Source organism: Mercenaria mercenaria, chromosome 11 (assembly GCF_021730395.1).
Source record: "Mercenaria mercenaria strain notata chromosome 11, MADL_Memer_1, whole genome shotgun sequence".
Lineage (NCBI taxonomy): Eukaryota > Metazoa > Mollusca > Bivalvia > Venerida > Veneridae > Mercenaria > Mercenaria mercenaria.
Genome location: NC_069371.1, coordinates 71,761,894 through 71,785,010, shown reverse-complemented (window position 1 = coordinate 71,785,010; position 23,117 = coordinate 71,761,894). Strand labels below are relative to the sequence as shown.

The window sequence follows — 23,117 nt, the reverse complement described above, 5'->3', positions numbered from 1 at the left end:
CAAGATATTTTAATACATAAGATAGTGACACAACCATGAGTTACATAGTTCCTCGAAGGACAATGTTAATTCCTTATGATTGCTCTGACAAATAACAGTTACATAGATAATTTTGCCTTTTATCTAGTAGGAGATGTATTACTTTTGTGCTTTCAACCAGTCAGTTAGAAAGTTTATCCGCGCAACTCGTCTGACACCACAAGCGAATTTACCCTACACTTAATAAAAGTGATCACTGAAAGCATAGTTGTGCATATCCGCGGCATGTTCTGGTTCCTTGCTTTTCAGTGGAGCTATAGCTCTTGGTTCGTCGAACTCAATGATATTTTCACTACATCTCATCTATTATTGTGTGGATTCCCACTAAGCCTTACAGGAGTGATCAGTGCCAAGCATAATTGTGCATGTTGATAGTAGTTTCAGTTCATTTATTTTCAGCTATGACCCTTGATTGTTCGTATTTTATCTTGTACGGGCAGCAGTTCTGATACCACCAGGAGAATTTATACCAAACATAAAATGATCATTGAAAAACTTAGTTGTGGACATCATCATGGGCATATTCCGATTTAGTGATATTCAGCGTGCTTACGGCTTGATTTCCACCAAACGTTACAGGAGTTATCAGTGCTAAGCCTAGCTATGCATGTTGTCGGCATATTCCGGTCCAGTGATTTTCATCGGAGCTATTGCCCTTGATCTGAGGTATTTTTCAGTGTTTACACTACCTGTCGTATACCATCGGGCTGAATTTCACCAAGTGTCTCGAGTGATCGGTACGAAGCATAGTTATGCATATTACTGACATGTCTCATTTAAATGATTTTCAGCGGAGTATTGGCCCTTGATTTGTCCAATTCTTTGATGTCTGTGCGGCTTCTCCTATACGAACGTTTGGAATGTTATGGTTTAGTGATTATCACTGAATTTTTGGCCCTTAATTTGTTGCATTTTACAATTTGTGCGTGTTAAGTTGTGGGAAACATGCGTTGTTTGGTGAGACACACTCTCAAGTTATTTGTATATTTCGATTTGAGCTATGTATAACTGCATGTGTGACCATGTAGTCAATTGCTAGGACTACATAGAAAGTGCCTTACTGTACACCTCTAAATCCTCTATATTATGGTTTCAGTAACAGTGCTTTACCCTTTAGTCTGATGGCTGCAATTGATTGTGCCTTTGCGACCAGTGCAGACTAAAATCTGATCGTGGTATGGCTATTCAGTCAATAAATTTTCAGTGAAGTGAACATCCCTTTGAATAAGAAGTGGAACTGTCCAAATTTAATGATGGACCAGTCCATTTTAGAAATTTAGCAGGCTAAAGGTTAAATTTCAAGTCTGTATCAAAATGCTTCGTGATAAAATTTCAGATGTAAAGGTAGGCATACAGTATGTCATTCTTCTCTATTTTTATCGCAGATATTTGCACACCATACACCCTATATATCCAGAGAGTGTTGTTAGTTTCTTTTAAGTTAATACATAGTGATTAAAATATAGCTTGTATTTCAGATAATATAGTGCATCTAGAGGATTCAGTGAACATTCATGTTTCCTTGAAATACAAATAGCTTCAATTAGAAATCTAAGACATCAACATAATTAACATGAATGGCTTTTGTCTTTTTGCTTCAGATGTGTGTACACCTTACACAGATGCAGACATAGCATTTGTTGTTGACGTCTCTGAGAGTGAAGGAAATGAAACATTTGAAGAACAGAAAGAATTCATGAAGAATTTCATCTCAAAATTTCCCGTTGGTCCTCTTGATTATCGATACCAGTTTAGTGCAGTGACATTTTCATCAGAACCAATCGTACATTTTTACCTCAACGATTACCAAGATAACGATACGCTATTAGCCGCCGTTGATGCTATAGAAATGAAGAACGAGGGTCCAAGTTTCACTGGAAAAGCGTTACAGAAAGTAAAGGACGATGTATTCAGCACTTCTAAAGGAGCAAGAAGTTCTGTCGAACGTTATGTTATTGTGCTTACTGATGGACTATCCTCCGACCCAAGTGATACAAAACTTCAGGCTGCATACTTGAAATCTATCGGTGTCAGGATATATGCGATAGCAGTAGGGCGTTTTGTAAATCACGAAGAATTATTGGACATAGCCACATATCCGAGGCACGTGTTTCCTATGTATACGTCGGATGCTCTGCAAAATCTCCTCAAGTATACCATGTTCGGATGTTCAAGTACGTATATTTTTATGATAGTGCCGTCTATAAGACTTGAGCCTTTGCTTGAAATATTCCAAAAAGGTCACGTTTTCTTAAAAGGTCCTGAATGGATAATGGTTTTTAATTTCTCGAAGTGCATCTGATTCACTGACTGTTTTTATGTGGGCATTAACCCTATTTAAAAGTATTCAGTCTTCTTAAAGGTCCTATATGGACAAACATGTTAACTTTCTTGAATTGCTATATATGGCAGCGGATTCACTGACTGTTTTTATGTGGGCATTAACCCTTTTTAAAAGTATTCAGTCTTCTTAAAGGTCCTATATGGACAAACATGTTAACTTTCTTGAATTGCTATATATGGCAGCGGATTCACTGACTGTTTTTATGTGGGCATTAACCCTATTTAAAAGTATTCAGTCTTCTTAAAGGTCCTATATGGACAAACATGTTAACTTTCTTGAATTGCTATAAATGGCAGCGGATTCACTGTCTGTTTCTATATAGGCAATTACACTGTTAAAAAGTATTCAGTTTTCACCAACACATTTCAATGGTATTCAGCAGTTTAAATAATAAACACTTCTTTCAATATTGCAGATTGCACAAATGAAGTGTCCGATGTTGCCATAGTTATGGATGTATCGCCGACCATCGGGGCGACGAATTTCGAGACACAAATGCAAGCTGCAGCTCATTTGATAAAGCAGTCAAATGTTGGATCAGACGCTATACAGTTTAGTTATACAACTTTTTCCGAGCAGTACAAAACTATATTTCAGTTTGACCAGTTTGATAATGGACCAGCTCTTATATCAAAGATTAACACTGGTACTAAAGTAGCGGTGAACAGTAATACAGACGTGTATAATATTTTAACACATCTATCATCAGAAGGGTTTTCTGTTTCAAAGGGTGCGCGGCTTAAATCCAGAAAAGTGGTCATTATTTTCTCTCCCGGAAACGTGGCTGATCTAACGTTAGTTAAGAGCGAGTCTCAGCGCCTAAAAGATTCAGGCCATCTCTTGATCACAGTCGGTGCTGGGTTAGCCGCCAATATAACTAATTTAGTAGAAATCTCATCGAATTCCGCCTTCACGTATATTCTTGGCGATGATGTTTACCAAGACATACGTATTTTAGATTCACTTCAGAGCGTGCTTGAATATAGTTATTGCACACATGTGTGATAACTAACATTATACAGTCAAACCTGTGTTAAAGACCACCTCTGAACAGAGACCACCTGGCTCTAAAGACCACAAGTTTTGTTTCCAATTTTAACAATTTCAGTGTACTTTAACCTGTGAATAAAGACACCTCCCAATAAATACCACGTTTAAGTTCTCCCAAGGGTGATCGTTATAGACAGGTTTGACTACAGAAGATTTATATGCAGATTATAAATAGGATTTTGCCAACATGTAAAATTGAACTCGGGCTTGTTGGCAGTCTTTTCTATTAAGTGGACGAGGAAGTTATATGTGAAAGATTTAAGCCGATTTGTAAGAATAAAACTAATGAACTCGTAAACGTTTTACTAAATTAACGTATTAACCTTTAGCCTGCTAAATTTCTAAAATAGACTGGTCCATCATTCAGTTTGGGCAATACCATTTGTTATTAGAAGAGGTGTTCACTGAATATTTACTGACTGGATAGCGAACAGTGCAGACCATGATCAGACTGCACGGATGTGCAGGCTGATCTTGGTCTGCACTTGTCGCAAAGGCAGAATCACTTGCCGCCAGCAGGCTAAAGGTTAAAGAATTATACGGTCAAAGCTAAAAGGTAGTTGAACATTATAATATCATTTCATTGTTCCTTCTTTGTTTCATTTTAATAACTTGTGATTGTAATGTATTCGTAACTTAAACGTGCAGTTAAACACCCGCCAGAATCCAGTATTCTATTTTTCATTTGTTTTGTATTGATAATACAGATATGCTACAAGATGACATTTGGATAACTTAGGCCTATTATAATTTAATCTGCTAGCTTAGCCAGTGAATCCCTTTTCAGTAGTATAGTTTAAGTTATAAATATATATCTTAACCTGTACAAACAAAATGTGGTCTTAACTATAACAGTTAAATGACTTAACTAAATGGCAGATATCAATGTCATATAGAATGGAATTATCTGTTGAAACGCACTTTGTTGATGTGACAATTAATGTCTACATTAGTTGAGATGTATCAAAAAGCCCAAATCGAAAGTTTGTCCTTTATGGCACCGCGTCTGAATTTTGAATGAAGTTACTTTTCCGCACGCATACATATGTGTCAGATTTTACGAAAATGAGGGCATCAAGAATATTAATCAATCATTCAATTTAACAAACCCCATTCTTTACTGTTGGAATGTCATGGACTGACTTTGATATTAATTTTTGTTTAAATACTCCAGAAATCATTTTTCATTTTCATCAGTCATTCCTAAGTTAGATGTAGTCGTTTGTGACTTTTTATTGTGCTTTTTATTATTTATTTTTATGTAGATATTTGTGTTAGGGGTTTGAAGATACCAAATTATCAATAAACAACCATAAGTCTTAAAAACATACTAGTACTTCATTTCTTGAATTATGGCTCGTGATACTATGAAAATATCATGCAGTGATTCAATATTTTTGAAACGGTTTAAAAAGTAAAAAAAAATCAAATGACGAATACATGATAAAAGACTAGGAATGCATTTGTGTTTAATTTATTTCAAACTATAACGTACTTATTGCATAAAAAATGTCCAAGTTCCATTTTTGACAAACTGTCTGCTGTAATTTCAGTCTCCTGGCTCAACAGATCCTGATATAGGATCCTTACAAGCTCATTTCAGTAGACCAACTGACTTTTTTAGTATATCACAATACTTGTTTCACTGTATTTACAACAAATGCTAAAAGAGCATGAGCAAAGCATATCCGTATATACTTTCTTTTGAGAAGAGTTACACACCACGCCATTGTAGTTAACACATACACACATATCATATGTAACAGTGGGTTTAAAAGTATGTTCGTATTTCATTAAATGTATGCTATGGTTAATATGCGCTATATAATGTATCTAAATGCAATATCAAAGCATGCTGATTTAAAAAGGAAAAGAAATAAACTAATGAAGTTATGGGTTTGATTACTCTCGGTTAGGCGCCAAAATACCCCACCCACTTTAAGCTGTATACATGTATCTCAACAAAAACACATACAATCTTGAATAAACAAGTGTGTTCATTCATTAGTATCCTGCAAATGATGTGATTCAATTTTGTGTTTCAAGTCATGAACATGATGAACATACAACGTAATGATTGTTCATACATGTCCATTTTTATCATATTTTGTACGGTTTTGGACGTTTTCATTAATATTAATGAATATGCAAATTAGCAAATTTGCATAAAGTGATTTCAGTTCATAGTCAAATACAATAGTGTGATTATATACCACTTTGGATCATTTATTAAAGACACTGATTCTGGTATGTCTGGTATGTGGCCTATGGAGATGATAAGGTCTGCGTATTGGCGATAAGGGCCAATACACAAGTCGGGACCATTGGTAGACTTGCTTCTGTTTATCATAATAAGCTACTGTATAGCTACCGTGCAGTAAATAAATTGCAGGTGACATTTCTCACCTTTATAGCAAATCAGTTCTCACCTTTATAACGAGTTTAGAAAGCTTGATTGAATTGGGGCTAAATAAAAAAAGTGATAAGATACAACAGTGTTTTTATCATATTTTAATAAAGTAAGTTTTTCAACAATTATATCTCATTATTGCTGGTTTTTTTATTATCAAAAATATAAAAAATGCATTCAGGCACATAGCTTTCAGAAGAAATAAATTATTGTGTATTTTGAACAATGATATATCTTTATTGCTAGATTTTATTATACATAAAAGAAAGTTAACATTATTTAGACAACACAAGAGGAATTAAGCATTTTAATATATAACATCCTTCTGTCTATATACCTTCTTTATCTATTAAAAATGCATCTGAACGCTTCTTTAATTTCTGATAAAATCCAGCAATTATCTTTTTTTTTTCGTTGTTTTTTTTTTATTTGTGTACTTTTGCTAAAAATGATCATTATCATTGAAAAACACAACTTGTAATTTCTCTATTAAGTTTGGAATAAGTATTTGTATTAGTGAACTGCTTTGCTATAAGGTATATAATTTAATTGGCCAGAATTATCAAATGCTGAGCATCATAATTAGGAGAAATAATTAAAATAATGTTTGATTACTTCGTAAAAAATAAGACTTAAAGCTTTCAATATTAAAAAATCGCATACAATCATGAAATAACCAATGTTCTTAGGCAATTAAAATGATGATTCAATTTTAGGTTTACATGAAGATGAATACACGTATATGATTTCATGACTGGCCATACATGATTTGTACTTTGGGCATTAATAAAGAATAGGGTATTAGGATGAAGTGAGGTCATTCATAGTAATACAAGTGTGATTTTCTTTGGCTTTTAAAAACGTATGACGATATATAAGGTCATATTACTGAAATATTTGAAAAAAAAATGCACCCAATGACCTTTGACCTTATTTCCTGACCTTAATTTGACCTTAGGATCGCGACTACCGGCATCACCGAACCGCATATATCATGTACTTCATATATAACACATAAAAGTTGCATCTTCATGGAATACCTACGTAAGTGTTTTCCGACCGCATATATGATTCATTAATGGTTTGTAAATTGTTGACAGCAACAGTTTCAATAACAAAGAAAGCAATAGACGGTATTTGTTTGTCTCAATGTAACAGAGAAATATATTTCACCGATGCAATGTAAGATATGATTTTCACAGTTGATATATATTTCGGTCTTGAACAAACAAATGTTCCTTTATGTGCATTTTCAATGATTTGATAGTTGAAAAAAAGATCTATGGTATATTTAGATTTCTTTTACTGATACAGTGTTGTATGCGTGGATCTCTATATATACATTTGTTATGAATTTCCGATTCAAACTTAGTTCCCTACGAACGAACAACGAAATGATATTTTCACTGCTTTGAAACAATAACATTATCAACTTGGTTTAACTGATATATTACAGTATTTCACCGAAAAACGTTAAATAATATAGCGTCACAGTGTCTTTGTGTGCAATTTTGTATTCAGCTCACATTTATTTTGCTAGGCCTGGGTACCACGTGGCGCTTGTGCATATTTTGATCAGATCAAAATACTGTTTAGCCAACCCGCAAAAGCAAAAACGCAGGTCTACGGGTCGCGGGGTCATGAGTTTTAATCCCGGGCCGGGCGTACGTTCTTCGTGACGATTTGATAAAAAACATTGTGTTTGTAATCATTCATCCTCCACGTATGATTCATGAAAGGAAGTTGGCAATCTCTTGCAGGAACACGTTTGTACTGGTATAGACCAGGAACGCTGGTAAGTTTTGTTTTGTTTTATTCATTCTTATTTGTTTACGCTGCGCTGCGTAGTTATGACTGTTTCCAGTCTAACTAATCAATCGTAGGCCCAGCGAGATTTGAATTTTGAGACCCGTTGCCAGATACAGGTCGGCGCCTGGATCGATTCCAAAGAATTAGATTCATATGATATAGTTAAAAAGGGACCTTAATTCAAGGCCCGGGTGTTATTTTTGAACATGTCTGGGTCTTGGCTGGAGTATTTATTGTTATTATATTGTTTTTAAATGTTATACCCCCTAAACTGTGTCATAATTTCCGAAATAATAAATAGGTTATAAAAGTATTTAAATTTATTAAATTTTGTCATCCAGGGTAAGAGCCGCGACTACCTTACTAACCGAAACGCTGAGAAAATATAGCGACACTGCCTTGAATCAATCTTATATTAAGCTTAATTTTATTATATACGAACGGCTTTAAACATTAAAACTTAAAATACGTTTAAACATAGCTCCTATAATACGCGGATTGTGACAGTACCGGGTTATTTATAGATTACCGCCACGGCGTACGTTCATAATGTGACGATATGATAAATATGCTTGTGTTTAATATTCTCGTAATATTCATGGTGCTTCACCGATACCGTTTTACTGATATTTTAAAATGCTGTCATTTTGTCATTTTTAATTTTTTACATGTTAAAGGTTTTTGCACTATATTCCAAACTAAATTTAATGATTAATCGGATTAGTACTTACGATATAGTAAGTTTCACCGTTAATGTAAGGTAATGCTTGTAATATGTGAAAAGGTGTTAACGAAAACAAACCAACAAAAACTGTTTTATATTCTACATTTTACAGTCGACTTAAGTTTAGACAAATAAAACATTAAGAAACGGTTTATATAGTGATCTTTCATTTTGTTGTTTATGATTTTAATACCATTTAATTGCATAATTTTTTACACCTGCCTGAATACATTTTACCCAGAACGTGCCAAAACATCAGAGTGGACACAGTGGTATAACTGCGAGACGCTGGATAATGAAAGCGGGGCTAATAATAACTCTTTCCAAATAAATTCTTAACCTTCTTTATACATGATACGCTAAATAACCAGTATCTTACAATACTCTCCCTCTAGAGGAGTCGATTATAGTATCAGCTGAGTGCGACTACGCATTAACTTAGATACACTCTACAACATCCATGTTTGGAATTTCTACCACATGTCATAGTATCACTTTCAGATCTCGTCATCATATAACAGCAACAGACCGTAACAAAGGCTGTGTATACCCGTTGGTAAATGGTCACTTGTTTCCTAATTTCCAAATATAGATAAAAATCTTGGGATATGTAGAGAATGGTTTAGTTTAGTTTCGAAGACGATTTCGGAGTACTTTACTTGAACAGGAAAGACTGGTGAAGCAGTCTACAGTTTGTGTGCCTAACCAGATCAGAGATGATTTTTGAAGCAACTTACAATTTGTTTGCCTTACCTGATCAGAGATGATATATGAAGCAACCTATACTTTGTTTGCCTTATCTGATCAGAGATGATGGGCGAAGCAACCTACAATTTGTGAGCCTGACCTGATCAGAGATGATATGTTAAGCAACCTATACTTTGTTTGCCTTATCTGATCAGAGATGATGGGCGAAGCAACCTACAATTTGTGAGCCTTACCTGATTAGAGATTGTAAATGAAGCAACCTAAATTTGTGTCTTACCTGATCAAATATGATAGGTGACACAACCTACAATTCGTTTGTCTTACCTGATCAGAGATGATAAGTAAAGCAACTTACAACTTGAGCCTTACCAAAGATGATAAGTGAAGTAACTTACAACTTTAGTACCTTACCTGATAAGAGATGATAGGCGTATTAAGTTAACGTACATTACTTGATCAGAGATGATAAGTGAAGCAACTTGCAACTTGAGTGCCTTACATGATCAGAGATGATAGGCGTATTATGTTAAGGTACATTGTGAGTGCCTTACCTGATTAGATATGACGGATGAAGCAACTTAGCACTTGAGTGCCCTACATGATCAGAGATAATAGAAAAAAATACTGCAATAAACTATCCTAAATATATTAAACTAAAACGTGTAACAACTAAGAAAATGTTTCTATAAAACAGCTTTTGCAAGTTCTATCAAACATACCGAAAATAGGAGTATTTGAAGTCCATATGAACACACCGATATAAAATGTCGGCCGTGTTAAACATTTACATTCATTAATTCATTTGTAAAATTGATATAATCCTGTCTGGGTTAAATTAAACGTTATGTTTTCTGCACACCAATAACATTGCGATTACTTTTTATTCCCTTTTTTGGTCATATACATTATTACATATTATTACCGGCAGAATGGACTTTCCTTCTTCGGAACGCGTTCACTTGCATGTAATACAATGTGGTACCATTTACAAATAAAGATATAAGCTAATTATTTTATTACTTCATTGACTCCTGGTTAAATCGTTTGCATAATTATTTTGTGTTGGTATAACACTGTTGTTTTATTTTATATTTAGCTCCTAAGCGGCATGACTGAATTGATTATCAATTAGTACATACCAATTCACTAACCCTTGGAAGAACATATAGTTAATCAATCAAATAATAATTGAAGAAAACATAGCTAATGTTTAAAATCACTGAATTACTCGAATTACAGCGTTAAGCGGAATTTTTTAACGCGCCTACCCTATATTGCACAGATAACGTCTGTCGATACATGTGTTCCTTACTTTATTAAAATCGGTACATACAATGGTCTAAATCAGTTGAGCGGTTATTCTTGAAATTAGAAGCCATAGACTTATCATGGAAGCTTTCTTAAAGATATATATCTAAAGGAAACATGAATACTGATTTTATAAAAATAATATTGAAATATGAGGTTTATTTTATTACGCATGATTGGAAGTTACATACTTGAAATAAATAAAATAGGCATTGAGTGGAAAATTACATTTATCGGTTGTCATATCCAGTATGCAATCAATCGATCAGTGAGACTGATTTGTGGTGATACGCCATTTTTCAGTACCCGGTGGTTTCCCGATGAATCGATTAAAATAGTTCATTACTACTTTTACGTCTTCAAAGAAGGGAGTGAAATGTTGGCTCTATTCCTATACATTGGTAAGTTTTGTTTTAATTATTTTTTTCTGATTATTCAATGGCAATCTTCCACTGAATTATTTTATCTGATGTTCACTGCGAATATAGGAAATCCTTATTAAATGTATATAACTTAAGTTAAGATATGTCATACAATAACTGTTACTGAATTTCAGTCGTTTTGTAAAACAAATCTTTAAGTATTTTAGTAATAGTACACATTTCACATTTTTTTCAGATATACAAATATGAACTATGTACAAGTAAACCCTAAAGGTGCTAATTTTATGTTTACATAAACCATATATAGTAATTGTTAATATTTTGAAATACATGTATTGCACATTTAAATTTACTTAACTAAATTTGTTCAATGTGTTTAATACTGAGATAAAATGAATTACAAGGTAGATAAATAAAAAAAAAGTTTATGCTATTTTTAATGAGATACTTAAACATGTACAAGCGAACTTTGTATAAACTTTGTTTCTTTTCAGGTGTTGTTAACTTTCTTGCTGTCAAAGGCGGAGGACCGCACTGTAAGATTTATTTGTTTATATTATTAAAATATAATATGCAGACCCAAATAAAAAACGTTATATCTCGCAAAGACAACGTTCATCAAAGTATTTCATCAAATCGGTTTCAGACGTAGACGTTAAACGTTCTTTTACGAACAGAATACATTTTTTTGGTAAAATATTTTACAGTCGGCGGGTGTATGATTCGTTATCGTTAAAATGAACATAATTGTTTAGTTTATTATTCATTGTGTCAATAACTACATCATTCAATGTCCGTAAATGACAAATATTATCCATGACGAGTCTGTAAATGCTCTAAAAGGTATTTCAAAATACCTATCACAAGTTATTTTTGGCCGGAATAGATAGAAAACACTGTAAAACAACACACTCTTTCGCAGTTTTTTGTTGTTATGAAAAGGTCAACTTTTATATATCGCGGATAACAAAGCGTGCATGTCATTTGGACATTTAGCAGTTGTGATTTTTGTGAGAGTAATAAAACGTGACGGCTCGTTCGATCCCCGAGACGATAAAGTTTTTGATGAGCCTATGACGTATTAAAGTGCATGGTACAATCCACATGCCGATAGTTATTCATCTAAATTCGATAAAAATTGTTTTAGTAAGTTGACACGGACTGTTAATTTGTATTTGAGACATTTAGTATATCCTTTTAACATGTTCAACAAGAACGCAACATTCTTTCTACTCAGCTTAAAACAGACGTATCCTTTTTGCAAACATTGTTAGAACTGTCTACCGGCCCATGCTCGGTTGATCTTCATTAAAGTAAGGGTTCGCTGGTTCAAGCCCGCCCAGATGTTTCTTTTCCGAAGGTCGCAGGAATATATCCGATAATACATTATCAATGAATAGACATTTTACGTACATGTATAAATGACCGACAAAACTTTGCTTTGTAAATTGTATACCGACATAGATTTATAGATTTTTGTGCCAATACATGGTAAGACTTCGCATCAAATTCTGAATCACGGAATAAATCATGTCACTAAATAATCTTTTGATATACTAGTAAGTGTCAGAATGAAAAAAAAAACACGTAAGATTTGGTTTTATTTTAAGCTTAATTTTCAAAAATACGAACATAAATTATTATTCATCCTATGCTTTAATTGAATTGTAAAGAGAGCATTATTGAACATACATTAACATAGCAAAGTGTAACATGATATGATATTACTATTGACAGTAATAGCATAGGTTGCCAATTATTTATACGTTTCATAACATTTTTTTATTACCCATGTAACATAATACTATGTATAGTATCCGGATACTTTTATTTGAAGTAAATTACGTCTGAGTTGTTTCGATATGTTTTTATAAATTTATTTCAGATTGTGAATCTCCAGCTAGAGACCCATGTCAAAACGGAGGAACGTGCAACCGCTACAACAGCGGCTATACATATACCTGCTCGTGTTGGGCGGGGTATACAGGCAGACACTGTGAACAGATTGGTGAGAAATCCTATTATCTATTACTAAATATTGTTCCCCATACTTTGACTTATTGTTGTTATATTTTCTGGTCTCTTTGGATAATGGTGAAAATTCATTTCTACTATACTGAACAGCAAAAGAAACTATCCAGTTTTATAACTGGGGTATTTCTTATTTAAAAAACTTTAATTAATAAATCACTTGTTTTTTTCATATCATATTACACTTGAAGAACTTCACGTGTACAATTTTAAAAAATCAATCAACCGTGAAGTCAGTAGTCCCAAAATAGCTGTTTTGCACGAAATTCACGTGCGCCTGTAATAAACAATTTTCTTTGTGAAATTTTATAGTCATTGGAAATATTGATAACTGACTAACTCGAAACACAACATAAAGTTTAAAAAATATTGTTGGTTGCACCGCACGACTGAATCAAATTTAGCGCGAGCGCCCAATTGGGATGTTACAATGCAACTGGCGCGCAGAAGATATAGCCTTTCAAATGGCTATTGTGGGACAACTGACTTCACGGTTGATTGATTTTTAAAAATTTATCACGTGAAGTTCTTCAAGTGTAATTTTGGTATGAAGAAACAATTCAAATTTGAAAAAAAATTTTTTTTTTTTATTTCAAAATGTACCAGTTATACACGCTGGATAGTTTCTTTTGCTGGTCAGTATATAATAGAACTCCGCCTAAGCCGTAGTAGCTAGGGGGGCATGGACGATGTTGCACATTTCATTACCTCTAATGACGCAGTCACACCGAGTCTTCCATTGTGTTGCTTGGTTGCATTCTATGCTTCCAAAAGATCTTTTCACATGTTTTATTAGTAACAAGCAATAATTAAGTGATAATTAAATGACGTCAATAAAACACATTTTCTGACTTCATGAATACGTGTAAAAAGTTATTTTACCATGCCCCTCTTCGGTTTTATTGAAGTAACAGCGCACGTTAGATAATTAAGAGGTGTAAACGGTTTATAGATAAAGTTATATCTTTACTACTCGTACTACTGTGTGATCCTCTTTTTCCTATTCAAAATATTTCAGATGTATGTTATCCCTACAGAGATGCGGACATAGTTTTTGTTGTTGATACTTCTGAGAGCGAAGGAAATGAAACATTTGAGAAGCAGAAAAGTTTTATAAAGAGTTTCACCTCCAAATTCCCCGTTGGTCCGTACAGTTACAGGTACCAGTTCAGCGTGGTGACATATTCACTGGAACCAGTCGTTCACTTTTATCTCGGTGATTACCAAGATAACAATACCATAATAGCTGCTGCCGTCGATGCTATTGAAGTGAATGTTGGTGGTCCAAGTTTCACTGGAAAAGCATTGAAGACGGTAAATGACAACGTGTTTGATCCTGCAGTTGGTGCAAGAAGTTCCGTTGAGCATTATGTTATTGTTTTAACTGACGGACACTCTTCCGACCCTACTGATACCATACTTCAGGCTGCATACTTGAAGTCTAACGGTGTCAAGATCTATGCGATAGCAGTAGGAAGTTCCGTGAATCACGAAGAATTACTGGAAATAGCAACGTATCCGAAACACGTGTTTACGATGTATACATCAGATGCTTTACAGAATCTTCTGAAGTACACTATGTTTGGATGTTCAGGTTGTTACAATATTTAACATGCATATTTTGAACAGGAGCTATATATTTTAAATGAGCCGCGCCATGAGAAATCCAACATTGTGGTTTGCGACCAGCATGGATCCAGAGCAGCCTGCGCATCCGCGCAGTCTGGCCAGAATCAGTGCTGTTCAGTAACGGTTTCTCTAATTGCAAGAGGCTTTGAAAGCGAAACAGCATGGGACCTGAGTCCCAGACTGCGCGGATGCGCAGGCTAGTCTGGATCCATGCTGGTCGCCAACGCACTATGTTGGTTTTCTCGTGACGCTGCTCAAATGTATTTTTTCTGATGGAATATTTTGTTCTAATATTTTGTTCTTCTTGGCCATGTGAGGGATTTTAATTCAGAATGATCAGATCTTATCCTGCTGTCTTGCTCGATTTTATATATTTAAAGAAATAAACTGCGGTAATTAATTTCAATTATTAAGATATATTCCTATGGAAATGTACTAAAATATTTCTATCATATTTTAGACTGCACAAATGAAGTAGCTGATGTTGCCATAGCAATGGATATCACGTCGTCCATCGGGGTAAAGAATTTCAACACACAAATACAGGCTGTAGCGTACTTGATAAAACAGTCAAATGTTAGCGCAGATGCTGTGCAGTTCAGTTACACAACCTTTTCTGAACATTACCAAACCATATCTGACTTTAATCACTTTGATAATGGACCTGAACTCATATCAATGATCAACACTAAAACTAGAATGAAGTTGAACAGTAATTCAAATGTGTCAAGCATTCTAGAATACTTGTCATCAGACGGATTTTCAGTTATCAAGGGTACGCGACCGCATTCTAGAAAAGTTGCCGTCATTTTCTCATCGGGAAATGTTGAAGACTTGACATTAGTTAAGAGTCAGTCAAAAAAGCTTAAAGATTCTGGTCATCTCGTTGTAACTATTGGTGTAGGATTATCTGCCAATGCGACTAATTTAGTGGAAATATCATCGGATCCTGCGCTTACCTTTATTCTTGGAGATGATGTATTTCAAGACATAAGAAATTTAGATGCACTCCTAAGTATATTGGAATACAGCTTTTGTTCACATATGTAACAAGTGTATGTTATATTTAAATATGCTGATGTATAAATCCACGAGTTGTATCACAAAGCCTTGTTGACATTTGACCTTGGCTTTATTGACCCGTAAAAGTCAGCATAAAAATGTTCTTATTGATGAACATTGAAACCAACCACTTGTTCATTCATTAACTTAGTAATCAATCAGTTAACTTTTATGATGGTTTCAAAGTTCTATAACAAGTGATTATTTTACTTGACATCTAGTGGCACAATGTTTATGGGAGGCCCTAAGTCGTTCGCATAAGTTGTGGTAGCTTCACCATGAATATATGTCAAATGGAAGATAACATCAATCATTCCAGAAAAATGTTTAAAGGTTACTTAAATCTTTAGCTCTGATAACTCCAGAAACGGATCAAGCTGAACAGTTTCAACAACTTCGAGAGAAAACATCCAGTACAAGAATGTTACATATGAGCCGCGCCATAAGAAAACCAACATAGTGGCTTTGCGCCCAGCATGTATCCAGACCAGTCTAAGCACCCGCGCAGTCTGGTCAGGACCCATGCTGTTCGCTAACGGTTTCTCTAATTGCAAGAGTCTTTGAAAGCGAACAGCATGGATCCTGACCAGACTGCGTGGATGCACAGGCTGGTCTGGATTCATGCTGTTCGCAAACCGACTATGTTGGTTTTCGCATGGCATGGCATATATCAAGTTTAATCATAGTCTTATAAGCAGTTCTCGATAAGAAGACAAATTGGAATGTTTTTTCCTCCTAAAGAAACGCGAAAACCAGTTCAACAAACATGAGATAGGACATTGCAAGGATGCTAAAGTCGAAGCTTTGTGATAACCAACCAAATGGTTCATGAAAAGAAGTCGTTTAAAATATGTTACCGACAGCCTTATCAGACACGAAAAGGGACTAAGCATAACTATTGGAACAGTCTTAAGATATTGGACCCCTAATAGTAAGGTTTAAAAATGACACTTACTTGGTATATTCTTAAAGTTGACCATGTTTCGCACTGTGTTGCAAATTTTAAACAACATTTACCGTGCCGTTTTTTGTAAATTTTGTATAATTTATGGAATTTTCTTAAGCTCAAGGAGAGACAAATTTCAATGTGATGGCCACTATCTAAAACGTCTGCAGAGAATTCATTACAGCATTAATTTTAATAAAACAAACATCAAACTACTGTCAAACAATTATTAAACACAAAATAAAACTGTAAATATCATTTTTCTTCTAGGATGTCTCAAGTAAACAGATTTAATGAGACAGAATTCTTACTCCAACATTGAAAAATTAAGGTCGAATCCTGTGGGTCTGCTTTGAATTTTGCTCACTCCATTCAAAAATAACCTTGGGGCAGAAGTAAAACCTACCTGCATTTCTTCCGCAATATGTAATCTAAAGAATGGAGGCAAAATAGAGAACTTTTACCGCATGCAACTCAGTATTTTTAAAGATGTCTAACTCTACCCCTCCTGATTCAGAGGTAAATTCACTGTAAACAGCAAGAAATCGCTTATAAAATGAAACTGTTCCACTTTTGTACAATAATTCCATAAAAAGTCTTGGAAGAAGTAAAAGCTTACTATAAAAAAAGAAAATATGGAAAACAAATTTGGTCCCAGTGGGGCTTGAACCTACGCCCCCCCTCACCCCCCTGAAAATTGGAGTCAAAGTAGGTTATGGTAGGAATTGAATACTCTTCAAAAAAGAGGTACGCTATTACGGGTCCAATTCCTTAAGCGAGGATGTTTATTCTTTTCTAAGTTTAGCTCCGGCGGACTCTAAAAAGGGCCAACTAGAATCTTTCGAATAATCTTATGAAAGCACATGAGAATCAGTCATTATATGTTTTATCTGTTATTAGCTATGACGTTTCCTAAAACGGTTCGGCGGAACCATCTGATTATATTTGTGAGAGAACTTTACAAGAAAGTTTCAGGGCAGGTTTGGTGAAGATCAAACAATGTTTCATGAGACGGAGTCGTATCAAGGTTGATTCAAGAGCCACTTGAAAAAGTACTTGAGGAAGAATCTTACAAGCATGCTGTTGACAAAGTTTGTTGAAGATCAGTAAAGTGGTTCACAACAAGAACTTGTTTGAATGTTATTCTATTTCAAGCTCTTTCGGCCCCAAAAAGGTGCAAATCAAAACCAAATGAATAAACTTGAGAGAGAACATTGAAGAATATTGTTAACCAAGTTCCTTGATATCCATATTTTCTTCTAATTTTAGCATTTGCCGTCCCGTCAAAGGGCCAAGCCGTTATACCGCATAGAAGGAAGTACGTTGCCTTGATGTTTGAAGCCCACATGGTAGATAGGAGAACCAAATGTGTAGCATCTAGAAATTAAATTGTTACAAACGTACGTACTATATTACAGACCAAGTTTAGTGTTGATCTGACCGGGAGTTTTAGAGGAGGAGTTGTTTTACAAAGATTGCGGATGGACCATCGACATACACGTAAACCACCTGCTTATCCTAAACTTTTGATTCAGGTGAACGAAATTTTATAAGGGATGGTCTGAATTCGCAAACTTGCAATGTTTTGCTTTCCAGCATACCACGATAGAAGAATATTTGGAATAACGCCATTAAATCTTTAATGAAAAGCAAAAATTGCATAAAATTCTAAAGGGAGCAGCTGACAAGAACTGCTGACAAGAACCCTTTTGATTTGACTGAAAGAATTTATAAACGCGGTCATGGATACTGCGGACACATTTAAAATTATTAGCATTGAATCATATCGTTTCAAAATGTCGCAGAGTTACTTTTCTGTCTGACTGTCTGTCAGTCCGTCCTTACATTAAAACTGTCCTAATAACGTCTCTTCTAGGTTTTAAGAATTCTACTGTTAAACAGGCATCACTGTGAAAATAATTTGCGCATATTTGTTAAGACATATAATTATGCACAATGCCCTGTATAGAAGGCATAAGCAGATAATAATGAAAAGCAATTGTCAGATCTCAGTTTAGACAGAAATTGCCCTAAATATGAATTAACTATACAGAATCCCGAACTTTTATAGGATACATAAAATCTTACCACATGTTTTATTTAAATTTGATACAGTCAGAAAAGGAAACTTCTATGATTTTATTTATTTGCATTAAGTCACACTGCAAAGCCTATATTATTGTCTTTTAAACTCTGGAATCTTTTTTTATTTTCATAGAATTAAAACAAAAGAAAGCAGATTATCCAATCTTTTATTGAATGAAAATTCTTTTCTTATTTTTCTCTCTCTTTTTTTCTTCTCATATAGACAACCATAACATATTCTGTTTAACAATATTGGAACACATATAAAATATATTACGTGTATGTTAAAAAGACATATTAAACGGTGTTACCTGAAAGTGGCTTCAGAATCATGGAAAAGCGGACAGATGGACAACTAAAGGGACAAAATTAAGTGATCTGTATATTCTTCCTATCTACAATCCATGTTTACTTCTGAAGTTATCACAGAATCTATTATTTGTCATACTAGTTTGATATTTGTTTTCATAGCAAACTACATGTATTTGCCATAGCAATTAACATAATAGAAAGACAAGCTTATTTTCCATATAGGGATCGATCTATCCGTGTATATAGTTTCATGAAAAAAAAAAATGTCTTGTACTCTTTCATTTCGTCGAAAGTCACTCTACCATAATAAATTATGTAAACTGAGTTAAAAATGAATTCCTGTTTATTTTCAGCTGTGAAAAGGTCTGTTATTAACCATTATCATGCCGGACACGATTGATTCTGCCTTTGCGACCAGTGTAGATCATGATCGGCCTGCACACATCCATGCGGGTGTTGAAATATGTTCTGGCATGTTCAGTTTTCCTTTAAAACATGTTTAGAAAAGGTATGTGGCAGCTGGCATCAGTCATAACCGACATAAATGTACAACGAAATAAAAAGGGAAGTAGTAATGAATGTAATATCAGTTAAATGTTGGCAGGAGTTAAATCCCTTAGTATCAAGTTGAACACAAATATAGACGACCAGATTATTTTGTCTGATAAGTTCTATTAAATACGGATGATTTGCAGATTTTAAAGATACAGTTGAATAAATAATTTTCTTTTGTAAGTAATACGGGATCTGACTCATAGTAGATTTATTGATCGGCACTTGGAAACTTATCAGTATTTTGCCACGGACAAACAAATACTTCAATTCAGTGTCCAATATTTACCTCACATTATTGTTATCTTAGGAGATATTTCTTTCCAGTTTTATCTTAGTTGGTACTTTAAACTTCCTAGTGTAAAATTTACAAACTGATAAGTTTTTGAAGTAAACTAGTTGGGGGAATTTCTGTCATTTTTTTTTTATTCAGAGCACTGTTGTATGTACTATATTCAGTTATTGCTAATCAAGTTGAAAAAATGTATTCCGTGACACCTGGGATATTATTGACTACGCGTAAGTATTTGTATTTATTATAATAACATTTTTTATCAGCCGCTACTTTTCATAAAAAAAAGTGTTGAGAACGATTTGTGTAATATACACCATTTCACCTGAATTCAAGGGTGTCTTTTGGTACGGGGTTAAGTTGAACCTTGGAATGATAAAGAAAATTTATGTGAAAAATAGACGTCCTGTTTAAAATAAGTTATCTGAAACTGAAATAATGACATCGTGAGTTTATAGTGCTCTACACAGTTCTCAGAAGGCATGAATATTTTGGTTAGTAGCATCAATCATTTCAAAACATGACCGCGGACATACACAGTTGTCTCCATTTTGTGTTAGATACACCAGGAAAAAAATCGAACCAAATTTCCCTTAAAAATCGTTGTAAGGGAGCCCTCCATTACAAAACATAATTACCATAACCGTTAGTCAGGAGTTGACAAAAAATCATCAAAAACAAAGGGACTTCTTCTAAAAGAAATTTGGCAGTTGAATTCCGGTTGTTTGGTGCGTTTTTCTTTAACATGATAACGCAAAATTGATATGGCATTCCGAAAACGATGTCTGTATAACTTAAACTAAGATTTTTATACCTTATGTAAAATTTCCGTTAGGTAAGATATCAATATCTTAGCCAATAATATGTCTATCATACTAACATACTAAGAGAAATGATAGTAAACAAAAGGTGATGATAGAATACGGCTAGACATCGCAAAGAACCGTAGAAAACTTCAGAGTGGTCTTAAAGAGAGTAGTCGAAAAAATAATATTGATCTAAGGAAAGGTTTTCTGTCATGTTCAAAATACTTCCTGCTACCAAATTGATTGTAACTGATTGTAGGTGACATCGGTTATTTATTATATGTTTTTGATTGATTATCAAAATTTTAGAATTAAATATATTTGGCACCATCACAGTAAAAATAGCAAAATATATTTTTCACTTGTAAGAAACTATAAAGTAGGTAAATAGTCAAAACATCAAATAAAAAAAATGTTTGTTTTACATGTAAGATAAAAAATATCTTTCACTCTTAAACACCCATATCGTGGCTATGCCACTCGAGAAATTGTTGCTTCTGGTGTTCACTCGTGTAAGATATATCAATCTTACACTGAAACAAACAAATATTCGCTATGTCAACAGTCGCACAGGTGTTGTGTTACAAGTCCTAAATAAGTAGTCTTATGTTGTCTTGGTTCATCATTGGACTATCCATATTTTAGCGGGATGGGAGTTAGAACATCTTGACTAGCCAGTATAGATTTGCTTTTTTGAATACTGATATATGTTTCTTTTAACTCATCACATCTTTATATTCAGTAATCATTTCCACAATACCGCCGAGTCTAGATGCCGATGTTGATGTGGTTCACAGAGTAAAACGCGGCGGCATGTTCTGTAAGTATCTAAACTTTGATTACCGCCTTAATTCCCCGACCAAAATCATGAAAGTAGACTTTAAGCCAAATGTGCTCTGAAAGATCTCAGTGCGAGCAATTTAGTGTGTTGTCTAAAGACATCGTAGATAGTGTGAGAAATACTTAGCCTAAAGATTAAATCATTCTCGTCTAATATCTGACACGCTTTCAAGAAAAAAAAAGAAAGACGTGACTTTAGGAGAGTTTTGGTATATACTCGTACATTTAGTTAATCGTCACGAACTTTAATATTAAAATAGTTGTCTGACAAAATTTTACAAAATTTCTATTGTTAAATTAATGTGTCGGAAAAAATAAAACAATTATTTTTTTTTCTGTTTGCAGATTGCAAGTCGGTAAGCCATTTGTATTACAGTTTCTTTTTAGGCTTAGCGTACATTTTGTAAGTTTTATTTAAATTTGTGATTTGTATTTAGGAACTAAGAAACCCACTATTTGAATGCATCTCTGTCGATGTGAAATGTTAGCTTACAAGCACTGGCTTGTTAATGACACCCAAACCTAAATTATACTAATATCTTTTAGCTCGATTGTGACCAAACCTTAACCTGATTAAAATCAGATTCTGAAATGCTACACATAGGTTTTCCATAGCAAGATCGTGTACTTCTGTCAGATTGACGAAAGCTTCAAGCGTACTTGGACCACTCTCGAATCCGCTTCCTTAGGATTGGTGTCATATGAGATGGTTTGATTGTGACCGGCAATTGTTCTTGTCCTCTCGATTTCTGAGTGGAGCGGCCGACACCTTAACCACAGAACCACCGCTGACAAGAACAATTTCACAATTTCCCATGCAATATCTTTAATGTACTGGTATATTTTAGGGTGGCAATAATCCATGTGTACAAGGAGATTGCACGTCAAACGACAACGGCCACGCTCATTATCAATGCAGTTGTTACGCAGGATGGACAGGTTATAACTGCGATCAGATCGGTTAGTTAAATTTTATATATACGTACATATTTCTAGCGAAAGAATGTAATAGAAAGAACATGTATTTGTTTTACATTTAAGATCAAACTATCTTTGATTCATGAAAACAAATTCTCTCATTTGCACTTGTTGGTACATTACTCGTGAAAATATCGCACCTAGTGGTCGCTCGATTAACACTTAAACAAACAAATATTCAACAGGTATTAACATTATACGTGCACATAACGTATATTACTGTATGCATATGAGCGTGCTTTTTTTTAAATGGAAGACCTAACGTTAACAATTATAAAAGTGTCTAAACAGTAAGTTTCAAATACATACTTATAGGGTCCACTTATATTTTAGATTGTTCGAGTCCATTGTACTGTCATAATGGAGGAACATGTTATTTGATAAACGGAAGAACAGATTATCGATGTGGGTGTGCTGATGGCTGGAGAGGATCTAACTGTGACCAAATAGGTAAACCTTTCCTTTTTGCTTTATTCTAATATTTTTCTTTCAAGTAATTTTAAATACTATTAATTTACGTTTGCTCTCATCAGATTCCCAATACGCATTTAATTTTTCTAGATTCTTACTGCAGGAGCGCCGAAATCATTCTACCGAAATCCCAGATAGTGTCATTGTCTTTTTATTTCTGCTACTTTGTTAAGAATTAGCACATGACTTGGTATGCCTTCTGACATTTACGACATACCCGGTACCTCGTACCATAATGCTATTAAAAATAGTGACATATTTGTCAGACGGCACACTCCGGTCATTCATTGAATTTTCTTTTTAATTCCATAAAATGATTTTCATATTTCGTATTTTTG

General features: G+C 34.3%; 1 protein-coding gene and 1 long non-coding RNA gene across 2 annotated transcripts in view; both read left to right on the top strand.

Moving 5' to 3' along the window:
• LOC123531094 (uncharacterized) overlaps positions 1-23,117 on the top strand; it is a 56,103-nt gene that overhangs the window by 14,977 nt on the left and 18,009 nt on the right. The window contains exons 15-24 of the mRNA XM_053518185.1: positions 1,641-2,213; positions 2,799-3,386; positions 10,602-10,793; positions 11,270-11,311; positions 12,661-12,783; positions 13,825-14,400; positions 14,896-15,481; positions 19,194-19,203; positions 22,179-22,290; positions 22,642-22,758. Of these exons, the coding sequence (XP_053374160.1) occupies positions 1,641-2,213; positions 2,799-3,386; positions 10,602-10,793; positions 11,270-11,311; positions 12,661-12,783; positions 13,825-14,400; positions 14,896-15,481; positions 19,194-19,203; positions 22,179-22,290; positions 22,642-22,758 (2,919 nt within the window). The remainder of the gene's footprint in view (positions 1-1,640; positions 2,214-2,798; positions 3,387-10,601; positions 10,794-11,269; positions 11,312-12,660; positions 12,784-13,824; positions 14,401-14,895; positions 15,482-19,193; positions 19,204-22,178; positions 22,291-22,641; positions 22,759-23,117) is intronic.
• On the top strand, positions 19,580-21,516 carry LOC128546656 (uncharacterized). Its single transcript, XR_008366132.1, has 2 exons — positions 19,580-19,911; positions 21,233-21,516. It is a non-coding gene; the product is annotated as an uncharacterized LOC128546656 (long non-coding RNA).